This window comes from Phoca vitulina, unplaced genomic scaffold (genome assembly GCF_004348235.1).
Source record: "Phoca vitulina isolate PV1807 unplaced genomic scaffold, GSC_HSeal_1.0 scaffold46, whole genome shotgun sequence".
In the NCBI taxonomy this organism is placed as follows: domain Eukaryota; kingdom Metazoa; phylum Chordata; class Mammalia; order Carnivora; family Phocidae; genus Phoca; species Phoca vitulina.
The window spans coordinates 3,354,172-3,376,429 of record NW_022589749.1 but is presented as its reverse complement, the minus strand read 5'-3'; the positions used below and the strand labels follow the sequence as shown (position 1 = coordinate 3,376,429).

Below are 22,258 nucleotides of genomic sequence, written 5' to 3'. Positions count from 1 at the left end.
CATTAGGTGACAATTCATGCTTCTCAGGACATTGTTATGAAACCGGTCACAAAAACATCGTCAGGCAGAACTTTTTGGTTGCAATTATTTGAAAACCAACTCAATATGGCTTAAGTAAGAGAAAGACTTTATTTGGCTCATGTAACAGTATGGGCCTCGAGTATAGCTGGATTCAGGGGCTCCGGTGATATTAGAATCATGTCTTTCCATCCCTCAATTCTGTTTTCCTCTGAGACAGTTTCATTTCCAGGCAGTCACATCCCATGTGGCAGTAAGAGGTCCTCCAAAAGCTCTGTGCTCATGTTCCACCAGCTTAGCAACCCCAGCAAAGAGCTTCTGTTTCCCCAAAGCTCCAGCAGGAGTCCTGAGGTAGACTCGTTAGTTTGGCCCCAAACCAATCCCTTTAGCCTTTTGGACTTGAAGCCCTGCTGATCAGGCCTGCATCAGGTGTTGAACCCTGGCAGTGGGGACAGAGGTGGGCAGGAGGATAGGGTCAACGCCTCTAAGTCACATGGACTGAGAGTGGGGAAGGGGTGGGTCCCCAAGGCAAAAGAAAGCATCTATTATCTAGAAAAACAACCTGTCCTCAGCCCACCATTCTTAGGAAAAGACTACAACTTGATCGCTCAGAGCATCTTAGACCAGGTGAATGTAGGTGAAAGAGAGACCCATGTTCCCATAGTTGGAGACCTAGATCTGCACGGCCATTGGCTTATCTACATGGCGCCATGCGTAAGTGATGGTTCTGTGTACTGATTTTGAACTGTCAGGCAAGTTCCCTCAACCTCTTGGCCAACCCAAGGGTACTGTTCAGGCCAATCCTCCCCTTGGGGAGTTCTCAGAAATAAGACAGAGAAGGGAGTTGAGTGTGTAGCCTTCTGTCCCAGGGAAGGTTGGGGTGCACAGCCAGATCCTCCCATGATCTTTGGGGACCAACCTTTCAAAAGGAAATGAAAACACAAAGGCCTTTGGCTGGAAGCACACAACCAGTTTTTTAATAAAGTCATTACAAATATGTACAAAGCGTCTCCAAGGTATGAAATTCCTCTTACAAAAGAGCACAACAAACCAGCAAGGTTAGAACCCAGAACGGAATGTTCCCAAGCTTATTGCCTCTCTGGCTGAGCCAGAGGCCTCACTGAGGTTCCAAACACCCCCACAACCATCCCTGCCACATACACACATAGGCTCCTGGGCACTTATAGTGCAAAAGACTTAAGGGTTCAGGTCGGGGAGGGGACAGGAAAGAGGTGAGAAAAGCTTCCCATGTCCTAGGAAGTAAGTTGAACAGGCCCTGTTTACAAAGTAGATGCTTCTCCCAGGGACCTTATAGAAATTAAGGACATAAACAGCAGGGAACAAATACATAAAATCCCCAACTAAACCATCCAGCCTGTCTTGGAGTGTCCCCAAATGCAACACTCCTTACAGTGGATCTAAGTCAGGCTCCCTTGCTCCCTGCTGTGCCCCAGGCTGTGCTTGCCCTGGAGCAGCTCAGGAGGGAATACAGTGTGGCAGGGCAGTTAGCTCATGAGTTTGGGGGGGGGGGGTGGTCACACAGACCTGAGTTCAAATCTTGGCTCGGCCACTTTATTCTGTGTGTGTAGCCTTAGGCTAAGTTGCAAAACTTCTGAGTCTCAGCTTCCTCAGCTGTAAAATGGGAATAATACCTACTGTCTTCCAGAATGGGTATGAGGAATAATGGAGGGGAAACGTGTAAAGCACTCAGCACAGGGCTGGTGAGCACGCTGTAGATGGTGGCTTTCGTTACCATGTGAAGCAGCAAGAACGAGTCTTTTCGTGCTGGGAGTGAGTTGAGATCACAGGCTTTTGAATTGCCTTCATGACAGTGTGGTGCTCAGTAAATATAAATACTAGAGAACAATCTGCCATCAAGGCTTGGGGTCACAAGGATGACCTGACAAATCTGTTAAAGACCATGAACCAGACTAGAAAGGGACAATTAGCATCATCTGGTTCCAAGCAGGGCTGCCCCTCCATGCTCCATACGTAAGTTTCTTCCCAGATGGGATTCTACAACCTGGCACATTGTAGGTGCTCAATAAATAGGTATTGAATGAATAAATTAATATTTTTTAAAAAAACTTTTGGTTTAAGCTTTAAAATGACACTTTTGACATCAACATCCTCCATCACTATGGGACTAGGCCAGCATGTCTAGCCTGTCCCCCCTCAGCCCCCAAGCAGCATCTGACTCTCTGATTGGCTCAGGCTGACTTAAGGAAAGATTCAGAAAAGGAATTGGTATCAACATAGAAGAAAAAAACCTACGTTCTGATCACTGCAGCTTCTGATACCAGGTGGACACTCAAAAAGTCCACAGTGGCAAACCAGTGTCCCCAAAAGATACTTGTGCAGGATCAGAGGTGGACTCCCCCAATTTCCCAACGAGGGGAAGTGATATTTTGTCACTGTCAAAAACATGGTAATAGTACGAGATCAACTACATAAATTGTGAAACCAAAGTCACATTGTTCTGTGAAAATATTGTTTAAATCACCATTTTTTTCATCAAAATAGAAAAGAATTTCTTAAATGAGACCACTGCAACAAGTGTGGAAAAGAAGTCTCCAGTAGCCCAAAGAAAGAGAGGAAAACAAAATGGGAACTGGGTTCTAGGAGATGCTCATGGCCAAGGACCATGGACAGCAGCCAGAGAGGGAAAGGGGCCTCCCCCCCCCCCCCCGCCAAACCTGTTACTCCAGCTACATCTGTGCCAGAAAGATTGTGAAATGGAACCCCAAATTTGAAATGGGGTAAAGAGATCTTACTTGCTTATGGGGGATGGGGCGAGAAGCTTCCAGAAGGGAATGGATCTAATTTGGAATGGGAATGCTGAAGTCCCAGGAGGCTCCAATCCCTGTGGCTCCTAGACCCCCACCCTTTGAGAGCAACCAGCACCATCAGGAAGGAGGCACTTCTGTTTGCTCATCGCCTCATTATGCAGCAAGCTACCTAAACAATGATCTCAGAGGCCTCCCTCTGCTTTGCACGGGCATGCACGCGCGCGCGCGCACACACACACACACACACACACACACACACACTGCTGTCTGCTGAAACCCGATATGAGGTCTTTTTTAAAATTTATTTCAAAGCCTCCCTCCCTCTCCCTCTCTTCACAGACGCTCTGCAGTGAAGCTAATCAAAATCAATGACTCCTTGGCAGCCGGAGAAAAGCGGGGGAGAGAGGGAGGGATGGTGCCAGCACTTTGCACACTGTGGAAATATTTAAAAAAAAAAAAAAAAACCCACTATCTCATGCAATCCAAGTAATGCAGCCTCAGAGACAGTGGAGACAATATATACATATATATCATGCTTCAATTTCCTAATACAAATGTCCATCAAGAAGTCAAATCTCATATAAAAACAAGCATTAAAAACAACCCCTTGTCAAAAATCGGGGCAGTCGAGAAGTGCACTCAAATTAATGATGTGCAAGAAAAAGCCAGGATTAGATAAATACACGGATTCTATTAATACAAGAGAATATATACAAGGGACTTGGCTGTAAAGCTCCATCAGGAGGTCAAGGGTGCCCAGTTCTCAGCGGTGTGGCTTCATTGAAATCAAAATTGCCCCAAACGCCAACCTGGGCATTTGGAGTTTGGATCCTCCCTCGGAAATGTCAGAAGCTAGTAGGCAAGTCGGGGCTGAGAAAGGGATTCTCTGACCTTTCTCCTCTTCCCTGTGTCTAGATGGTCAGCCGGGTCCCACTGCAGTGTTGAAGGTGCAGCCTTAAGGCACCAAAGAGCTGTGATCACATACCATTATAGTAATGAAAACCCCCTCCCCAGAAAATGGGCTGAGCTGGAAAGACCCTAGTGTCTGGCTCGGAAAGTGACGATACAGAGGCAGGGACTGTGTTTCGTATCATTCTAATTAATTTGCCCTTCTCTAAGTTTGTGGCTTGGTGGGGATATCACCTGCTGCTCTCTGCAGACCCTGCCTACACACCCATCCCCTGCAAACATAACTGTGGGGAGGGCCCCCAGAATGAAAGGAAGCAAGTTCTCCATCAACAAGCTGTCTGGGGGTGGGGGTGGGGGGCTGCCCTCACCTTCGGCAGCTTTGGGTTACATTTGTCTTTAAAGGTCTATTTAGGAAAACATAAGGCATGGATAAAAGAAAGACAGCTCCCAGCTTGCAACAGAACTAAAAGGTCCTGCATTCTAAAGGACCTGGTAATTTTCAACAAAGCCTGTGGGGAATAATTCAGCCCCATGTCAACTTCAACAACGGCTGATCCCTCTGCTGGCTTCTTAGAACGGCAAGGGTGTCTGCTAATCAGCCCAGTGCACCCCCTGTCCATAGGGACTGGGTGGTGACCTGCAGATCCAGCCTTGCAGAATGACAGTCTGACCCTACAGCCTGGCGCCCCACCATCTCAGCTTTGCACACGGCACTGTGAGACCCAGCACAGAGGAATAATACCTGGGAGGGTTTTGGGGTTTTTTTGCATTTTTTTAAAAAATAAAAGCAAAAAATAATCATTGCTCCCTGAAGAGTCTTTGCAGCCAAGTCTCAGTCCAGCACACATCTTTTTTTTAGCCCTTCTAGAAACTTCTGAAAATAGTAGCTCATCCGGGGGCGGGGGCGGGGGGGGGGGAGAATCAGACCCTCTGTCAGTCAGTGAGATGCTGGTGCATTTCATTTAAATGACTTGCTCCCTCCCCCAGTGCCTCTTGCTTATAAATCACCCTTGACCAGAATGTAGCCATTTCTTGGCTCTTTAATCCATAAAACCTAAGCCCTGAAATCCCCTTGGGGAGTGAGGGAGGCCGTGCACTGAACTCCCAGGATACTTTCGTGGGGGTAGAGGACAAGTCACATATGAGGTCAGCTTTCCACCTCAGTAACCAGCAAGCACTCAATACCCTCCCCCCTCCCTTCCCCCCTCCCAGACCCCAAGGTTTGTTCTGAAACACCTCTGGATTTTTCATCCCCACTGAGAAAGAGCAGAGACTCTCAAGTGGCACTTTTGCAACTTGTCCCTTTAAAAAAGAATTTGAAACAGCAAAATAGAAATCTCTCTTGTCCCCTGGCCTTGCAGTCTGGCAACAGAACGCCATGGCAGCACCAGCAAGAACACAGCACCAGCAAAATTTAAGTGAAGCACCAGAGACACCAGACTGGTAGGAAAAAAAAAATCCCATTTGTCTTGATGTGACAGTGGGACTGGCTATCTACCTACACAGGTACAGAGAGACTAGGACTTATCAAGACTCTTAGAAATGGAGAAATCCCAGACTGCCCCTACAGAGCTGGCCCCTCGTCCTCCTCGCTTTCTTTTTTTTTTTTTTTTTTTCCTTCTATTTTGCCTTTTGCAATTTCACCGCTTACTCCACCAGCATCCCTCCCCAGGTGGTTGGTCGACTCTGGGGCTAATTACCACCAGTCTTTGCAGATTTTCTAGGTACACAGTAGGCATCTCTCTTCCGGTGCCCCAGACACGGAAGTATCAAAGTTCACATGGGAAGGTGCAGAAAAGGGAGGGGACTGTGTCCTCGACAAGACATGCACTGAGTAGTAATATTCATATTTTCTTTTTTTATATATAGAGCTGTATGTAAATAGCATTGGGGTGTCTGTTTCTGCAGCTGGATATGCAAAGGGCTTCCCCAGTCCCTTTCCGCGTTGCTACTGTTGCTCCAGGCTCCTCTCCACTTCCTTCTCGAAGTGCCAACTGTGGCCTTTCAAGCTCCGGGCTCCCCCTCAGGAAAACAGGAACCAGCTTTCTCCAAGGACACAGGGTTTTCACCAACCTGCAGAAATAAAGATTGGTATTTCGGTCAGTAGGCACGTGCAGACAGCTGCTGGGGATGACGTCAGTGCCTTGAGCCTGTGCACAACCAGCCCCGAATGTCGAACGTCGGGAGGTGGAGGGGGATGGGAGAGAGCTGCTACATACAGAGCTCTGATTTGGAGGAAAGGGTCCCCAGAAGCTAGATTTAGTGCCCACCCCCACCCCCACCCCAGCCAAAGCCCTGTCCACACAGCAGCCTTCCCTAAACAAACACTGGTACGCACACACCCCCTTTTCTGTTTTCAGACGTAAGCATCTTCTGTGATTAAAAAAGAGAAGGTAGAACCACCCTGCCTCTTTGCTCCTCCAAATCAGTAACAGGACCTTCATCTATTCATTTCACAGATCCATAGTCAAGGCAGGCTTGTAAGACAGTCTCTGCTCTCATTCATTCATTCATTCGTTCACTGCCGAACATAACAAGAACCATGCTAGGTGTTACAAATCCAATGACATAGTTCTTGCCCTTTAAGGGGCTCAGAAGCCAACAGAAAGAGATGAGAAGAACTTGATATCAATGACATTGTCATGTGAAGAGCAGTCTGGATAAACACGAACTATGGGATCCCATGAGGGAAAGGGGGAGTCAGAGCTCTTGAGAGAAAGAGGCAGACTCCTGCAGAGGACTGAGGGATGCTAGGGAACTAGCCAGAATAAGATGAGGCATTCCGGGAAGGGCAGAAAAACCGGCACATACCCCCAAGAATCGGAAAACATATATTCAAACAGGGGTGGCTGAATGAGTCGGGTCAGTTGGGCGTCTGCCTTCAGCTCAGGTCATGATCTCGGGGTCCTGGGATTGAGCCCCACATAGGGCTCCCTGCTTAATGGGGAGCCTGCTTCTCCCTCTGCCACTGCCCTTCTCCCCGCTAGTGCTCTCTCTCTCTCTCAAATAAATAAAATCTTTCAAAAACATTATGTAAAAAAAAACATATTCAGGGTGCCTGGGTGGCTCAGTTGGTTGATCTTCTGCCTTCAGCTCAGGTCATGATCCTGGAGTCCTGGGATGGAGCCCCACATCGGGCTCCTTGCTCAGCGGGGAGTCTGCTTCTCCCTTTGCCCCTCCCCCTGTTCATGCTCTCTGTCTCTCTCAAATAAATAAATAAAATCTTTCAAAAAATTATTTAAAAAACATATATTCAGGGGCGCCTGGGTGGCTCAGTCAGTTAAACATCTGCCTTCGGCCCAGGTCATGATCTCAGGGTCCTGGGATCAAGTCCCACGTCAGGTCTCCCTCTCCCCACCTCCCACCCACCCTCCCCCCCCGCTTGTGCTCTCTCTCTGGCTATCTCTCTCTCAAATAAATAAATAAAATCTTTTTTAAAAAAACCATATATTCATACAAACACCTGTGCATCAGTGTTCAGAGCAGCATTATCCATAATAGCCAAACATCGGAAATGACCCCAATGTCATCGACTGGTAAATAAAACGGGGTATTGCCATATAATAGAGTATTACTCAGCCAGGAAAAGGAGGCTGACACACTATAATCAGGATGAGCTCTGAAGTCATTTTGCTAAATAAAAGAAGCCAGACACAAAAGATCACGGTATGTGAGTATGTCACGTGGAGGTGACATGCCCACAAGAGACAAGTCTTTAGAGACGGAAGTGGATTAGTGGTTGTCCACGGCTGGGGGCAGGGAGGAGTTAGGGAGTCACCGCTAATGGGCATAGGGCTTCTGTGGGGGAAATGAAAACGCTCTAAAATCAATTGTGGGGATGGCTGGCACAACTCTGGAAATATAACAAAAAACCATTGAGTTGTGCACTTCAAAAGGATGGGTTTTCTGGCAGGTGAATCATGTCAGAAGGAGGAGGAAGAGGGAGCAGAGGAAGGGGATGGGGGAGTGGCAGGGAGGAAGGGAAGAAACAGGACAAGAGCAAGAACAGAGCAATGAAATACCCCAACCAGGTCAAGGAGCTTGATGAGGCTCCAGCAAAGCCTGGGCGATGGGGCCGGGGAGGGATGAGGCTGGAGAGTTAGCAGGGGCTGGAAATTCGAAGAGTACAGCATGCTAGTCCAAAGCAGGCAGTGGGTGATGTGCCATGTGAGCGGTACAAATCAAGTGGTGTAGGGCACAAAGTGGGAGAGAGAGCACTTTCTGAGTTGGCAAGAATCTGGGATATTGTGCAGTATGAACTGCACCAATAGGTTTTCCTGCTGGGTCCAGTCAACAGAAGGTGCTGATGGGATATGAGACCAGGGTCTGTATTCCCCCGGCTCCCATCCTGCGGGGCCACAGACTGGCCACAGCGCCTGCTGGGCTCGACTCTCTGGTTGCCCTCCAGGCCCCCCTCCAGGCTCGGGTTCCTCCCCCGTCACCTCAACCCTTCAGGCCGGGGTGGACTGGCTCTCCTCTGTGGCCAGCCCAGTGGTACTGTGTTATTCCTCCTTGGTTTCCCAAACCCTGTCCACATTCTGTCACCGAACCTTCACTAAGTTCTTTTCTGGTTACTTAGCTTGGGGGTCCTCTCTGCCTCTTACTTGCACCCTTAATCAATACATAGGATGCACGAATGAAGTGAGTCCTAATCCCATGGACCCCACAATCTACATTAGCTGACACTCGCCAGGATCCGTATCAGTGACCTCAGTCCTTTTGCTCTGACCTGCTCGGTAGGGGCAAAAGATCTCTGTCACCACCTAAGCCCCCATTCCCCTTCTGTCCTGTGAGAGCAGAGCACAGCACGACTTCTGCATAATTGTGTTGCCGCCCTGTGTTTTCACGGGATACTGAATCAGTCCTCCACCAACTCAGTTGATAAACACACTCCATTTCGTTTACAAAAATCAGCTTTTGTAACCCCTAAAAAACTCACTTTGTTGGCTCCTAGTCACACTGATGTTTGAAAAGTCAGTGGAACCCTGCAGCACTAGCCTGAGATGATTATGCTGCCGTCAGCATGCACAAAAAAGGAAGGATGGAGAGAGAGAAAGAAGCCACATCTATGTGCTACTGAGCATGTTGACTTTGTGCTCAGCATTGTTCTGTGTGCTATTGATAAGGCCCCGGTGCCTGCCCTCAATGTGCCTCCAGCCTCCCTCGGGGAGATGTGACGTGCCAGAGGCCGGAACTGCAGAAGACCATTGACCACAGGCGTATGGACAGGCCAGAAGTCAAGATGTGGCCGTGCTCACTAGGAAAGCTTCAGAGAAGAACCAAGATTTGAACTGGGCCTTTAAGAGATGCATTCATATTTTTTTCCATAACTGGAAGAAGCAAGGATCATTTAAGTGGGGCAAGGGCCAGAGCAAAGCACAAGGGCAGTGATACATACAGCTCAATCAGGGGACCGTGATGCATCCCAAAGTTATGCGGAGTGAGGCTGCATAGATACATCAGTTGATTGTTGGCGATGAAGGGAAGATGATGATGGTATCAGGAGAGGTAAGAGAACTCTATTTTAACGGCACGGATCAGCTCCATCCATGGGAGGAATGGCATGTTCTTGCAAAACTAGGCAGGACCAGCAAAGGATTTTCACTTTTCCTACTTGCAAATCATTAAGCACATAACGAGTCTTTCTAAGGGCTTCCCAGCGCAGCTACATGGACAAGTGCCCTTGCCTGTTTATGTCTTGGTTGCAGGGTGGTGTCCCTAGTGACAGATGGACATCAGAAGCTCGCCTCTGCGCGGCCAATGGAGGCCATGTGACCACAGCCCACAGTCGGAGAGGGCGCCTGCGCATACGTTTCTGGGGATCTTAAATGGGACACGATAGGCTAGCGAGCTTGCCCATAGAAGTAGTCACCTAAATATGCTCAAGTGTGTTCCCTCCAGCTTTATTTGTAATAGCAGCAGTTTGGAAACATCCCGTATGTCCATCAGTAGGAGACTGGATTAACAAATTAAGCTACCTGTGTATTAGAAAGAGGTAGATCTAAGTGTGCTATGATTCTTTTTTTTTTTAAGATGTTATTTATTTACCTATCTATTTATTTGAAAAAGAGAGAGAGTGAAAGAGTGAGGGAGGGAGAGAGAATCTGAAGCAGACTCTACACTGAGCGCAGAGCCTGATGAGGGGTTCGATCCCACAACCCCGAGATCGTGACCTGAGCCAAAACCAAGAGTCGGACGCTTAACCGACTGAGCCACCCATGCGCCCCTAAGTGTGCTATGATTCTTAATTGAAAAGAGCAAATGGCCAAATAGCATGATCCCAGATCTTTTTTCCTTTAATGAATATGTATATATGTGTGTGTGTGTGTGTGTGTGTCTATACACACATACAGATATCTATATATCTTTATATATCCATATAAAGAGGTGTGCAGATATGCAAAATAGTGTAATGGTTAAGAGCACAGGGGCACCTGGGTGGCTCATTCGGTTAAGCCTCTGACTCTTGATTTCAGCTCAGGTCGTGATCTCAGGGCCGTGAGATGGACCCCGTGTTGGGCTCCACGCTGAGTGTGGAGCCTGCTTAAGATTCTCCCTCTCCCTCTGCTCACCCCCTGCTTGCTCATGCTGTCTCTCTCAAAAAAATTAAAATAAATAAACAAATAAATAAATACAACTACAGTTAACTCTTGCACAACGTAGAGGTTAGAAGCTCTGACGCCCCATGCAACCGAAGATCCCCCCGTATAAATTTTGACTCTCCCAAAACTTAACTATGAATAGCCTACTGTTGACGGGAAGCCTTGCTCATAACATAAACAGTCAAATTAACACATATTTTATATGTTATATGTATTATGTACTGTATTCTTACAATAAAGTAAGCTAGAGAAAAGATAATGTAATTAAGAAAATCGCACGGAAGAGAAAATACATTGACAGTACTGTACTGTATTTATTTCTTTTTAAATCTGCATATAGGTGGACCCGTGCAGCTCAAACCCATGTTGTTCAAGGGTCAGCTGTATTTTTAAAAAACAAAATCCACCACCCGCTCTGAGCCACTGTCCTGCCCCTGGGATGTTTTTCCTCAAACTTGGCTCATAAAAAAACTCTCTCAAATGCTGACTCACAACCAAAGCTCACAGCTGAAGAGATTCGTGAAACTTTGCCTTTTAAGAAAAATGTCCCTATTTCCACTTTGCACCCACAGTGTGGTGGGGGCAGGCGGGCAGAGGGGAGAACATGGAACCTCAGGGTCCTGCCTCCCTAGGCCACCGTGTTATCACCCTGTTGTGGGCGCAAAGGTAGGAAGCTGTGAATGGCAAGCCCCACTGCAGCAGTAGATTGAGCCAGAGGTTCACTCGCTTCTTCCTGTATCTGAGATGAGGACTCTTGGGTCCCCTAAGAGGTCTCAATATTTAATTTTTAAAAATACCTTTTTTGCTCTTGCTATTTGCGCAAGTGTTAAGTTACAAATTCAAACAGCAGAGAAGGATATAGAAATAAAAAGAAAGCCCCCTTCACTCCAGCTCTAAGCCTCCCATTTACAGACACCGTGTCTCTCGCCCTCATCCTTATGTCCCCAGAGCCCATCACAATGCCCTGCATAGGTAGGTGCTCGTTTCAGTCTGCTGGGTGACAGTGGATATGTGAGCAAGTGAATAATGGTGGCAACTTCCCCACTCTCCATCTTTGGTTTTAGGGTGCTGATTTTGACTGTGGAGTTCAGATGGGACCAGCAGTCAGTCCTAGCACCTAAGAACTATGGGGACGAAGGTCTCCATGCAGAATCCTCCTAGAGGGAACACTGCTCTGGTCTGTGTCTTCAATCTCCATCCTTATAGTTCATGCTGCCCACCTAGGAAGGTGGGTGCTAAGAAGAAGGTAGGTAAGGGGATCAAAAAAGCAGAAGGCTGGGGCACCTGGGTGGGTCAGTTCGTTGGGCATCTGACTGTTGGTTTCAGCTCAGGTCATGAGCTCAGGGTCATGGGATTGAGCCCCGTGTCGCCTGTGCTCTTGCTCTCTCTCAAATAAATAAATCTTCTTAAAGATTTTTTTAAATTTATTCATTTGAGAGAGAGATAGTGAGCAAGAGCATGAGCAGGGGGGAGGAACAGAGGGAGAGGGAGAAGCAGACTCCCCGCTGAGCAGGGAGCCCAATGTGGGGCTAGATCCCAGGACCCTGAGATCATGACCTGAGTTGAAGGCAGACACTTAACTGACTGAGCCACCCAGAAGCCCCAATAAATAAATCTTTAAAAAGAAAAGAAAAAGCAGAAGGCTGGATCTGAGGCATGTGAGAGAGGAAGAGGCCATTTGGCAGCTACTGGAAGGGATGGTGACCCCCTGTGCCCAGTACCCAGCTATTGGTGAATAGTTATCAGTGCCTCAGTGAGTGGTTATTGATTATGGAAAGTCTGTGAGGAGAGAACAGAGAACTAAGAGCTTCTGGCCACTATGAAATTATAGCAGGTGGACCTTGCATGCACACTAACTGGACTTCCGGAAGGGTAGCGCTGAGGGTTGGGAGACAGCAAGGCAGCAGAGAACTGACACCAAATCAAATGGGCAGACCCTTTCTAAAGTAGTCTTGGCGGGTGTACCCCATGTTATAACATGCGCATTCTTTGACCCAATAATTTCACTGCTAGGAACTTCTTTTCTTCTTTGCAAAGTTGTCCAAACCAGATTACACCTCGTTCGTACTATCAGCAAATTAGAAACAGCATAAATGTCCCTGGAGAGGTGACCAAATAAGTGAATCACAGTTCATCCAACAATGGAACACCATACAGCCATTAAAAAGGATGATGAAACCTTTCTTTGTTGACATGGGAAGAGATCAGCAATCTATTTTTAGTGGAGAAAAAGCAGATTACAGAACAACATGAACAGATGATCTCACTTATTTAAAATAGGGTATGTGTGTGGGTGTGTGTATGAATCAAGGGATGTCTGACAAAGTGGTCCCCTAAAGCAGGGGTTGCAAATTTAAATGTATGCATGGACCCAGTGAAGTGTGCTCAGAAGAGGTCACGGTAAGCAGAGACTCTGTGTCCCATCTAAAGGGCCTTCTGATCCTCATCCAAGCCTTTGCTACCACACAGGAATACAGACTCCATCTCGTCAGATCTTTCCATGTGTTCAAGAAAAACTGGAAATACAAGCTTCTACAAGAAAGTGCCTGATTTTTCAGTGCTGGGGAGAAAGCCATGGGAGTCGAACAAAACCCAACTGCAGGCCAGGTTCAGCCGGGAGACCACCAGGTTGAACCCTTGCCCAGACACCGAGGCACCTTTAGACAGAGTCAGATGGCATTGAAGGCCACCTCATCTAAACCCTCAGCAGCTATCTCTGTGCCTCAGTTTCCCTGTCTGGAAAGTGAGGGAGTTGGTTTAGGTGGTCTCTAAAGTCCTGTCGAGCTCTGGCTATATTTTTAGAATGCTGACCTTTTGGGTCATAGATCATTTGAGGATTGGATCAAAGCCTTGGTTTCTCTCTCAAGTAGGGAGAAACTTAGGAGTATGAAATCAACCAATTTTATGTGTAATTTTTGGGGTTCCCAAATTCCTTGAGGCCTCCCCCAAATTCATTCATTTATCTATTCATTCATTCATTCATTCATTCATTCAGTAGTTACTGGATGCCCGCTCTGCACTAGTCACCATGCCTGGGCTGGGATATAGTGATGGGCAAAATAGACATGATTGGCACCCTCATGGGACCTGGAGGCCAGTGTTGCCCAGGTTGGGAAGTCCTGTCCTGGAGATTCTCCCAGCCCTGGTACAGTGGCTTAAGTAGGCTGCTGGTGAGCCACAGAGTGGGGGACACAAAACTCAGAACTGCTTTAAACAAAAGGCTCTAAAAAGTCCCCTAGGAGTTCCCACCATATTACGATTACAGGTCCACAGACTGAATTTTATCCCAAATAAGAATATCACATATCCCACACTCCCAATGATCATTTTCTACCATTTTCTGAATATCAGTTAAGTACCCCATACTGCCCAGAAGGTAAAGGGACAATTGGTAGATGGCAGATCTGGACCTGACCCAAAAAGCAGCTTGACTCCAGAGCTCATGTCACTTTCCACCAAGCTGTCCTGCCTCCGCATAAATCTGGGTGACTACAATAAACAGTTACCAATGGTGAAATTTTCAGAATCAAGACTTAGGCCCCATGGTGTGCCACCTAAAACATTTTAAATCTGGGCTCTCTTTGAAAGTGGTACCTCTTCTTAAATCCATCCCATTGCCCGTGACACATTCCCACTCTCTGAAGACCTCCCCCCACCAAAAGCTAAGTTTCCCCATCATCGGTATGTTAGCGTCCTTCAGGATTTATTATGTACCATGTGCTAGATCGAAGAATATCAGATGTACATGGTACCTGACTGTGCCATGGTGATAGGCAGAGCCAGGCAGGCAGGGAAGCTTCTCCAAACCCTTAGTAACATTGCTCTGACCTGGAGCTCTTCCTCGACATTGGGATGGGCATGCAAGGAGTCCTCTGCATTCTCAGGCACTCCAGCAATAGCTAGAGGTGTGTTCCACGAAGAACATTCCACAGAAAAGGCCACAGATTTAGCTGAGGATGATAACAGCCAACTCAAGAAGCCAGGGACATGACTGAGACATGGGAATGAATGGCAATGTTGTCTAGAAAGCCCTTCTGAACCTTTACAAGATTTTATACCCTTTAGACAACTGTTACAATGAAAGAATGTTTACATATGCTTTGATAGCAAAGTTCTACTTGGAGGCATTTTTCAGAAAATCATCCATGGGGGCGCCTGGGTGGCTCAGTCAGTTAAGCGTCTGCCTTCAGCTCAGGTCATGATCCCAGGGTACTGCGATTGAACCCCGTATCTGGCTCCCTGCTCAGCGGGAAGCCTGCTTCTCCGTCTGCCCCCCCACACTTGTGCCTCCCCCAATAAATAAATAAAATCTTTAAAAAAACCCAGAAAATTATCCATGATGTGCCCAAAGAGTTAGACGCAAGGATGCTCATCATCATGATGGAAACAATCTAAATGTCCAACAATAGTGGATTGGGAAGGTAAATGGTGGAACAGTCAAATAATGACATAGCAAATGTGTCATAGATATGCTCTACGATAGAATAAGTGTGTCGCAGGAAATATTACAAGGCGTGGAGAAATGTCTTTCCAAAATTGGAGAAGTCAGGTTACAGAGAATAAATATCTAGAGCTAGTGATTCCATTTGTTAAAGTCCCCATCAGTGCATTTTTGAAAATGGAAAGAAGCCTATCGAAATGTTAACAGTGAGTAGTAAGATAAAAACAATCGACAAAAATTGTCTTTTATTCAGCATTTTCCAAATGTTTAATAAGGAACTTGTAATATTTTTTGCAACCAAGAAAAAGCTATTTTTAAAAGGGGGTGTTACATAAAGTTTCCCAAAGCAATTTTTTTTTTTTTTAAAGATTTTATTTACTTATTTGACAGAGAGAGACATAGTGAGAGCAGAAACACAAGCAGGGGGAGTAGGAGAGGGAGAAGCAGGCTTCCCGCGGAGCAGGGAGCCCGATGTGGGACTTGATCCCAGGACCCTGGGATCATGACCTGAGCCGAAGGCAGACGCTTAACGACTGAGCCACCCAGGCGCCCCCAAAGCAATTTAATTCCATCTTGCCCGAGTCTGTGGTCTTCGGAGCAAAGGTCCAATGATGGCAACACTTTGTGGGGGCAGCCAATTTTCTCTCCACGGGAGGGTAAAGGAGATTTCTCCTTCCCTGGGCATCCAGCAGGAATAAAAGGATGCATCTCACTGACATGGGTTAAAACAGAGATCCCCCACCCAATAGCAGGGCAGGCTAAGAGACAGGGAGATCAGGCTGAGTTGAATGGTGACATTTCTTACGTAATGGAAATCCAGCCAGTATCCACAACATTCGGAGGGTACTGAGGGCTGGTACAGGAATCAGGATCTGGCAGACCCTGTGAACTGGTACAGGAATCAGGATCTGGCAGACCCTGGCAGGAGGTGAACTCGTTCATTTCCACTGAGAGGCTGGGGTGAGAGTAAGAGCCAGGCTCTCTGGCTCCTGAAGTCTAGGAGCCTCTGAGCCAGGAGCTGGGACTTGTTCATCCCTATATTCCTGCATCCCAGCACCTGGCTTGTAGCCGGTGCTCAATGCATCATGCAAGTGCATGGCAATGGAACAGAGTCCTCTTCACTGTGTCACATCTAATTCTCCCCCTCCCCCTTGCAAAGCACCTGCTCATGCACTATCTGCGCTTGTGAATCTCATTACTGATGAAAGCCTCTCTGAGCTTGGTTTTCTCACCCCCTTCTTCCTATTGAACTTGGAACCAAACTCGGCCTCCCTGCCACGGCCTCATCTAGCCACTCCCTACCTCTCAGACTTCTTCCTTCCCAAGTTCATATGGCTTTAGCCACACTCCTCGGGTTTCTTTCTTCCTCAGACACACCGAGCAAAGTCTCACCTCCCAGCCCACTGGACTTGCTATCATCTCGCCCAGAACACCTTCCTTGCAGGCCTTCTTCATGTGGCCTGCTCCTTCTCGTCATTCAAGTCACCGGCCCCCTGGCTCCTCCTGAAATCGGGCATCCCTAACCACTACCCGTGAGGAGTCCCCTGGGCTCTCTATTACATTACCTTCCTGTAATACCTTCTGAGTCCAAGGCACTTCCTGAAATTATCTCTGTGTTAGATTGTGTGATCCCAAAATGGCCACGTTATCTCCCGTCCCACGTGCTGTTCTAGAACCTTGCCACTGCCCCAGGGGGCAGTGTCTAATTCCACTCCCCTCAAATATGCGCCGGCTTGTGACTTACTTCTAACCTAACTGACTTTTGAAGCCAGGTCAGAAGAGCAAAATTGCTCTTGGGGCTCTGAGTCACCAGGTCAAAGTCTGACCACCATGAGGCTGCCATGCTGGGGAAAAGCCTAGGCCACAGAGAAGGTGAAATGTAGATCCCCCACTACCTCCTCCCCATGCCCGCCGTGATTCCAGCCCCCACCCAGCCTGGAGCAGAGACAGGTCGCCCCTGCTATGCCATATCCGAATCCCTAACCCACAGAACGTGTAAGCATAATCAGACAAGCTTTGGAGTAACTAGTCACAGAGCAATAGTAACCAGAACAATCTGTATTAACTTATCATCAGTCTTTTCCCACTAAAATGTCCACGAGGGCAGGGCCTTCTATGTCATGGTCCTTCCTGTGACTACAGTGCCCTTCATCCAGTGGGTACTCAGTAATGAATAGCTGAATAAGTGAAAGAAGCTGAATTTGGGAATACCCATCTTGTATAGTTGCTGACTGATGCATTTATTCATTACATAGTTACTGCACACCTACTGTGTGACAAGCAAGTCACATGCGGCGGGGCATCCCATTGTTCCCATGAAATCCTATCACACATAACACTGGTGATGACCAGAGGGGAAACAGAAGCCCCCACTTCCCCCCTCCCGTCCCCCCAGTATAGGTCTGAAAAGCCACCTGTCAAAAGCCAGAGGTTGCCAAATCCACCCAGCCCACATCTGGGGGTGTATTTAATTATCCCTGGGTGCAGCTGTTTTTACATTGACAGCTCAGTCACTTGTGCCCTGGCCTCTCACTAGGCAAGCGGGTGACTCCAGACAGGGACCATGTGGTGGGCAGGCTGCCAAAGTCCTGCACATCTGGCCCCTTCCCGGGGGGTACCTCCCCAGCAGCTGTCTCCTTCCTTTTGGATTGCTCCCTCCCCGGGTTGAGGCTTTCAGGCTCTAGAAGTAATCCTGGCAGGGGTGCAGTAGGCTGGGTGGGAGGCTGGAGGGATGCGCCTCCAGGTTTAACCACTGAGTCCCCAAAGTACCTGCCAAGAACCAGTTAGCATGTCTGGCTGGCAGGCCAGGCCGTCATTAATTCATTAAAGCAGGTTGCTGCTGGCCCGTTGTCTTCCTTGTTGCTGACCAGGTCGCTTCCTGGGCCTGCAGAGTTCTCCTCCTCCCCTTCTTCTTAGCCCCAAGGCAAGATTCTGCCCACCAGTGGCCCCTTTTCCCAGCCAGATTCCCTGGCTGTGTTCTCTCTCCCTCCCTGCCCCCTCCCAAGGCACAGTTCTCCCTCCCTCCCAACCCCTGCCAGCCAGTGCTCACCAGAAAGCATCTTCGGTTCCCTCTCTCCCTCTCTCCCTCTCTCCGGTTCCCTGGTTCCCTCTCTCTGGTTCCCTCTCTCCCCCTCCTGCATTTTTGCTGCCCAGCGATTGCTTAAACCACACCCATCTTCCTCTTGGCCTCCTCAGCCTCCAAGGAGCCTCCCCTGAGGCTCTTGCAGAAAGGGAATCTCTCTAGTGCAGGAATTCACAGCTCATCGCCCCCTCTGCTTGCTGTCCTGTGTCTTCTCCTCCCCTGCACCCCCAAATCATGGGGGGGGCTGTGTGCTCAAAGACAGAAACTCCATTCCCATTTCTGATGTTGCCACCAGTCCTCTGGGACTCAAGTGAACCCTCTCTGCCTCAGTTTCCTCTTTGAAATAATAAGAATGGCATTACCCATTAAGTAGCAGCCTCTGATGAGTGAGCTAAGTGCCAGGCACTGCACTGGGCACTTTAAATGGATGCTCTCCTATCAGCCTTCCGACAATCCTAGAAGAGGTACAGCTCCAGTTTAGGCTCAGAAAGGTTATGGTTCTTACCCACGGTCACACTGCCCGCAAGTTACTGGGTTGGAACTTAAATCCAGTCCCATCTGATTCCTAAACCCATGCTCTTTACCACTGTACTACCCTGGCCAGGCTTGCCCTGATTCCCCAAGAGGGCATGTAGGGATGGTGGGGAACTGCCCCCTAACAATGGCAGAATGTTGTCTGCTTTGGGAAAGGAAGCTATAAAATGCACAATCATAAGCATAATAGCTCACATTTATATCTACTTCTTATGCATCTGGCACTGTTCTAGAACTCTCTGGATGTGAATTCATTTCACCCTCTTGACAACACCTTTGTCTTGACGTACTATTATTGTCCCCATTTTAAATATGGGGAAAACTGAGTCGTGTGTGTGTGTGTGTGTGTGTGTGTGTGTGTGTGTGTGTTTATTTAATGATGACTTCTGAGAGAAGCATTGCTGGCTCACAGGGGAGGCTGAAAAGAAGTTCACCCTTGACGCCTAAGAGAATTGCCTGCCCTATAGGGCTGACTCAGGCCTCCCCGAAATACTTAAGGTATCCTACGAGCATTCCCACTTCTCCTCTAGGGTAGCAAAAGTGGAGAGGACCACACACGGAACTCAACAAACTGTCTTTCTCCAGTGGATTTTCTTTCACTTCTCCCTAACTTACCAGAGAGGCGGGGGAAAAGATGGGTTTCCCCCAATTAAGTCAAACGCACACGCAAGGCAGAGGGGCAGGCACTGGGATAGTTTCTGGGATAGGCACGGAGGCTGGGAGCCCAAGGCCGGCGAACCCCCGGACGGGAGCGCAGGAATCGGGTGGTACACAATTCCACCGGTGTCCCCATGGGAGTGAGGCGCGGCGCTGCAGGAAAGCCGAGCCGGGCATTCCGGGGTTAGGGCACCCGAGGAGGGAGAACTCTGGAGGGTGTGGCTGCAGGGGACGCCAGGCGGGACTCGCCAGGAGGAAGCAGAACCCAGGGGTGGCCTGGAGTTGAGAAGCAGCCAGGAGCTCTGGGGCAGAAGCGAAGTGAGGAGGGGGTCATAAACCCTACGCCGAAGCCACACCAGCGAAACTGCTGCGGGACCCCTCCCCTGCCGCGTGGGATCCCCATCTCCCCGCTCCTCCCCCCGCCCGCGCGCGGAGGGGCGCCCTCGGTCCTCCTCGCGAGCCCTAGCTGAGGTCTCCCGCTCCCTCCCGGGCGGCAGCCTCCTCCCCGCCGCCCCGGAGCACCCCCCAGCCCTGACGAGCGCCCGGTCTGTGCGCCCCCACCCCGGGGCGGGCGCCCAGGTTCCCGCACCGCCCGGTCCTGGGAAGAGAGCGCTCTCCCAGCCTCGCCTGGACCCCAAGACCGCAGAAAGCCGTGTTCTGGCCCTCCTACTGGGTTCCTCTAGCGTGCGTCCTGCTTCTAATTCACATTGCCAATGTCTTTTGCAACTTGTTCTCCAAGCAGTTTCTCTTATTCTCCAGCTCCCCCATCTTCCTTTCCTGGTCTCGCCGCCCGCTTTTTCTTTCCCTCTCCTTCCACTTTCTTTCCCCCTTTCCCTAAATTCCAGGTTTGGGCTTCGCGTCTCTCGCTCGACTCCCTTTTTCTGCCCACCCCTCCCTCCGCCCAGTCCAAAATGTTGTTCCTGCCCCTGGGATTCGGCAGCCCCAGCCCGGCCCCTTCCGGCCGAGGACAGCCCCTCTCCACCCAGGGGGAGTAGCGGATGGGACCTCCGGGAGCCGGGCAGAGAGCGCCCCGAAGCACGCACCTCTCTTCGCCAGCGCCCGGGCTGCGCCGGCCCACGCGACATCTGTCGCCCGCGCTCCCGGCTCACACCCTGCGCACCCCCGCAGCTCCCCCGGCGCTGCCACCCCCCACGCTCCGGCTGCCGCCTCTCCCCGCGGGCGCTGCGCCAGCTTCTCAGGGTGTCGGCGCGCGGCAGGGCTCGGCCGGGGCCGAGCGCTCGGCATCTGCGGGTCGTGGCATCCCGGGGCCGCTGGCTTTCTCACCTTCGACCTTCACCTTCCAGCCCTAGATCCACCTGTGGTGGGCTCAGGCTGATTTTCTCTCCTTCCCCATTCTCTGCAGCTCTGCTCTGTTCCAGATCTGAGAAGACAATCCCTTAACACGTTTGCTCCCCTAGGCGCACAGCTGGTGCTCAATAATTCCCCAACCCCAAGGGCCTAGTGCACAGAAGATGCTCAGTACCTTTCTCCCACTGGTACCAAACGCAGTGGGCGCTCAATACTCACTCCCCACGCCCACCAGCACGCAGGGCCTGGCATACCGCAAGCTTTCAAACATTCCCTCCCTAAACATTTACGGCCTAGCGCCCAGAAGGAGCTCAATAAATGCTCTTTTATGAAGACTTCCCCTTGGGGTTTCCCTAACAGCCTCCGATCCCAGCCTACTTTGGGGGCACCTCCTTCTCCATCTCAGCTCCAACTTTCTGGTGAAGAGGAGGCCAAGCTCCTTAAACGGGACACCTCGTTGCCGAAAGAGCGAGGAAGTTGGCAAAGCGGAGGAAAAGTGCAAAGTGCGCGGGGCCGTAGGGGGAAAGACAGCTCCACCGGAAACCTGGAGGCGCTCCGGGAGAACGGGGAACAGAAACGAGGGAAGTGCCACTTAGGGAGAAGAGGGTTCGGAAACTGGCGACTTAGGACGGCAGCCGGCTTGGAAGAGGACGGGGGACTTGCCTTGAACCCGAGATAGATTATAATTCTTCGGCGTGGCCGTGAAACTACGTCGTCATTGCAAACACACTTTTTACTTGCACTGCTTGTAAACTGTGTTTACTTGAGGCGCTGGTGGGGATTGAGGAGACTAAAGTCCCCCCCGTGCTCCCCCCCCGCCCAAAGCCATCCCACTGGAGAGAGTGGTAAGATGCCCCAAGAAGAGGACAGGAACAGCGGACCTGACACTTGGAAGGAGAGATGGCAACTGGAGGGGAGGAGGCTGGCGATCCTGGCGAGAGAAGGGAGCAGAGACAGAAAGAGATGGGAAGGGAAGAAAGCAAACTTGTCGGTCGCTCGGGCGCTCCCAGCCTGCCCGGCGTGACCAGTCCCCAGCCACCGCGCCCTGGCGCTCGCGCGCGTACCTGTTGCTCTCTCCGGCTGGGTCTCGGCTCCGGCCCCACCAAGAAGCCCCGCGTTCCTACAAGTTCCGCCTGCCGAGCAGCCAGGCCGCCAGCGCCGCCACCTGCGCGGCCGCGCACAGCCAGGGCCAGTAGGTGGGGAGCGCGCCGGCCGCCGGCGCCCTCCGGCTCCGCGCGCGGCGCCGCCACATGGTGCGCTGGTGCAGCTCGTCGCCGAGCGCCTTGAGCCGAGCGGCCGTGAGCTGCGCGGCGGACGAGCGCAGACCCAGGCGGCCCGCGCTGCAGGCGCACACGGCCGGGGGGCCGCGGCCGCGGTGCAGGGGGCACGGGCACATGACCGCTCGCCTCGCTCCCTCCCCGCGCTCGGGCCGCCCCTCGCCTCCGCTCCCTCCGGCCTCTGCGCCTGCCTCCGCCGCGCTCCAGCCGCCGGGGGCCTCCCCTGGACACCAAGTTTCTCCTTGTGTTGTGCGTTTGTTGTGCTGACGGCGCTATTATTAATTAAAGTGTCACATGGTGGAGGGGGGCGGGGAGGGCGCGGGGAGGGGGGTTACATCATCCGGCCCCCGGGGGGGGGGGCTGCAGGCAGAAGAAACCGAGAGGTAACTTTTAACCCTAGCGCCGCCGGCAGCGAGAGGGCGCGCGTTTGGGAGAGGAGGAGCGCGGCGCGCTGGGACGCGACCAGGCCCCCGCCGCCGAGGTCCCGGGCTTGGGGGGTCGCATGGGACCCCCGCGGAGGCGGAGAGCGCGAGGGAAGGCCTTCTCCTTCTCTTTTTCCTGAATTCAGCTCCGCTTCCGATTTGGCGAGGGAAGCAGACTTGTTTGCCGTTTTGGATGAAGCTGATAGCGAATTCGGCTGC

At 50.5% G+C, this 22,258-nt stretch overlaps 1 protein-coding gene across 1 annotated transcript; it reads right to left on the bottom strand.

Moving 5' to 3' along the window:
* Window positions 1–55: 55 nt before the first annotated feature.
* HRK (harakiri, BCL2 interacting protein) lies at window positions 56–21,736 on the bottom strand. The gene is made up of 2 exons (XM_032431564.1): window positions 21,405–21,736; window positions 56–5,789 (listed from the first exon to the last, which is right to left on the bottom strand). The coding sequence occupies exon 1, from the start codon at window positions 21,734–21,736 to the stop codon at window positions 21,461–21,463; it is 276 nt and encodes a 91-aa protein (XP_032287455.1). The 3' UTR covers window positions 56–5,789; window positions 21,405–21,460.
* Window positions 21,737–22,258: the final 522 nt, after the last annotated feature.

Coding starts and splice junctions, on each gene's coding strand:
- HRK (XM_032431564.1), bottom strand. CDS start 21,736: ATGTGCCCGTGCCCCCTGCACCGCGGCCGCGGCCCCCCGGCCGTGTGC.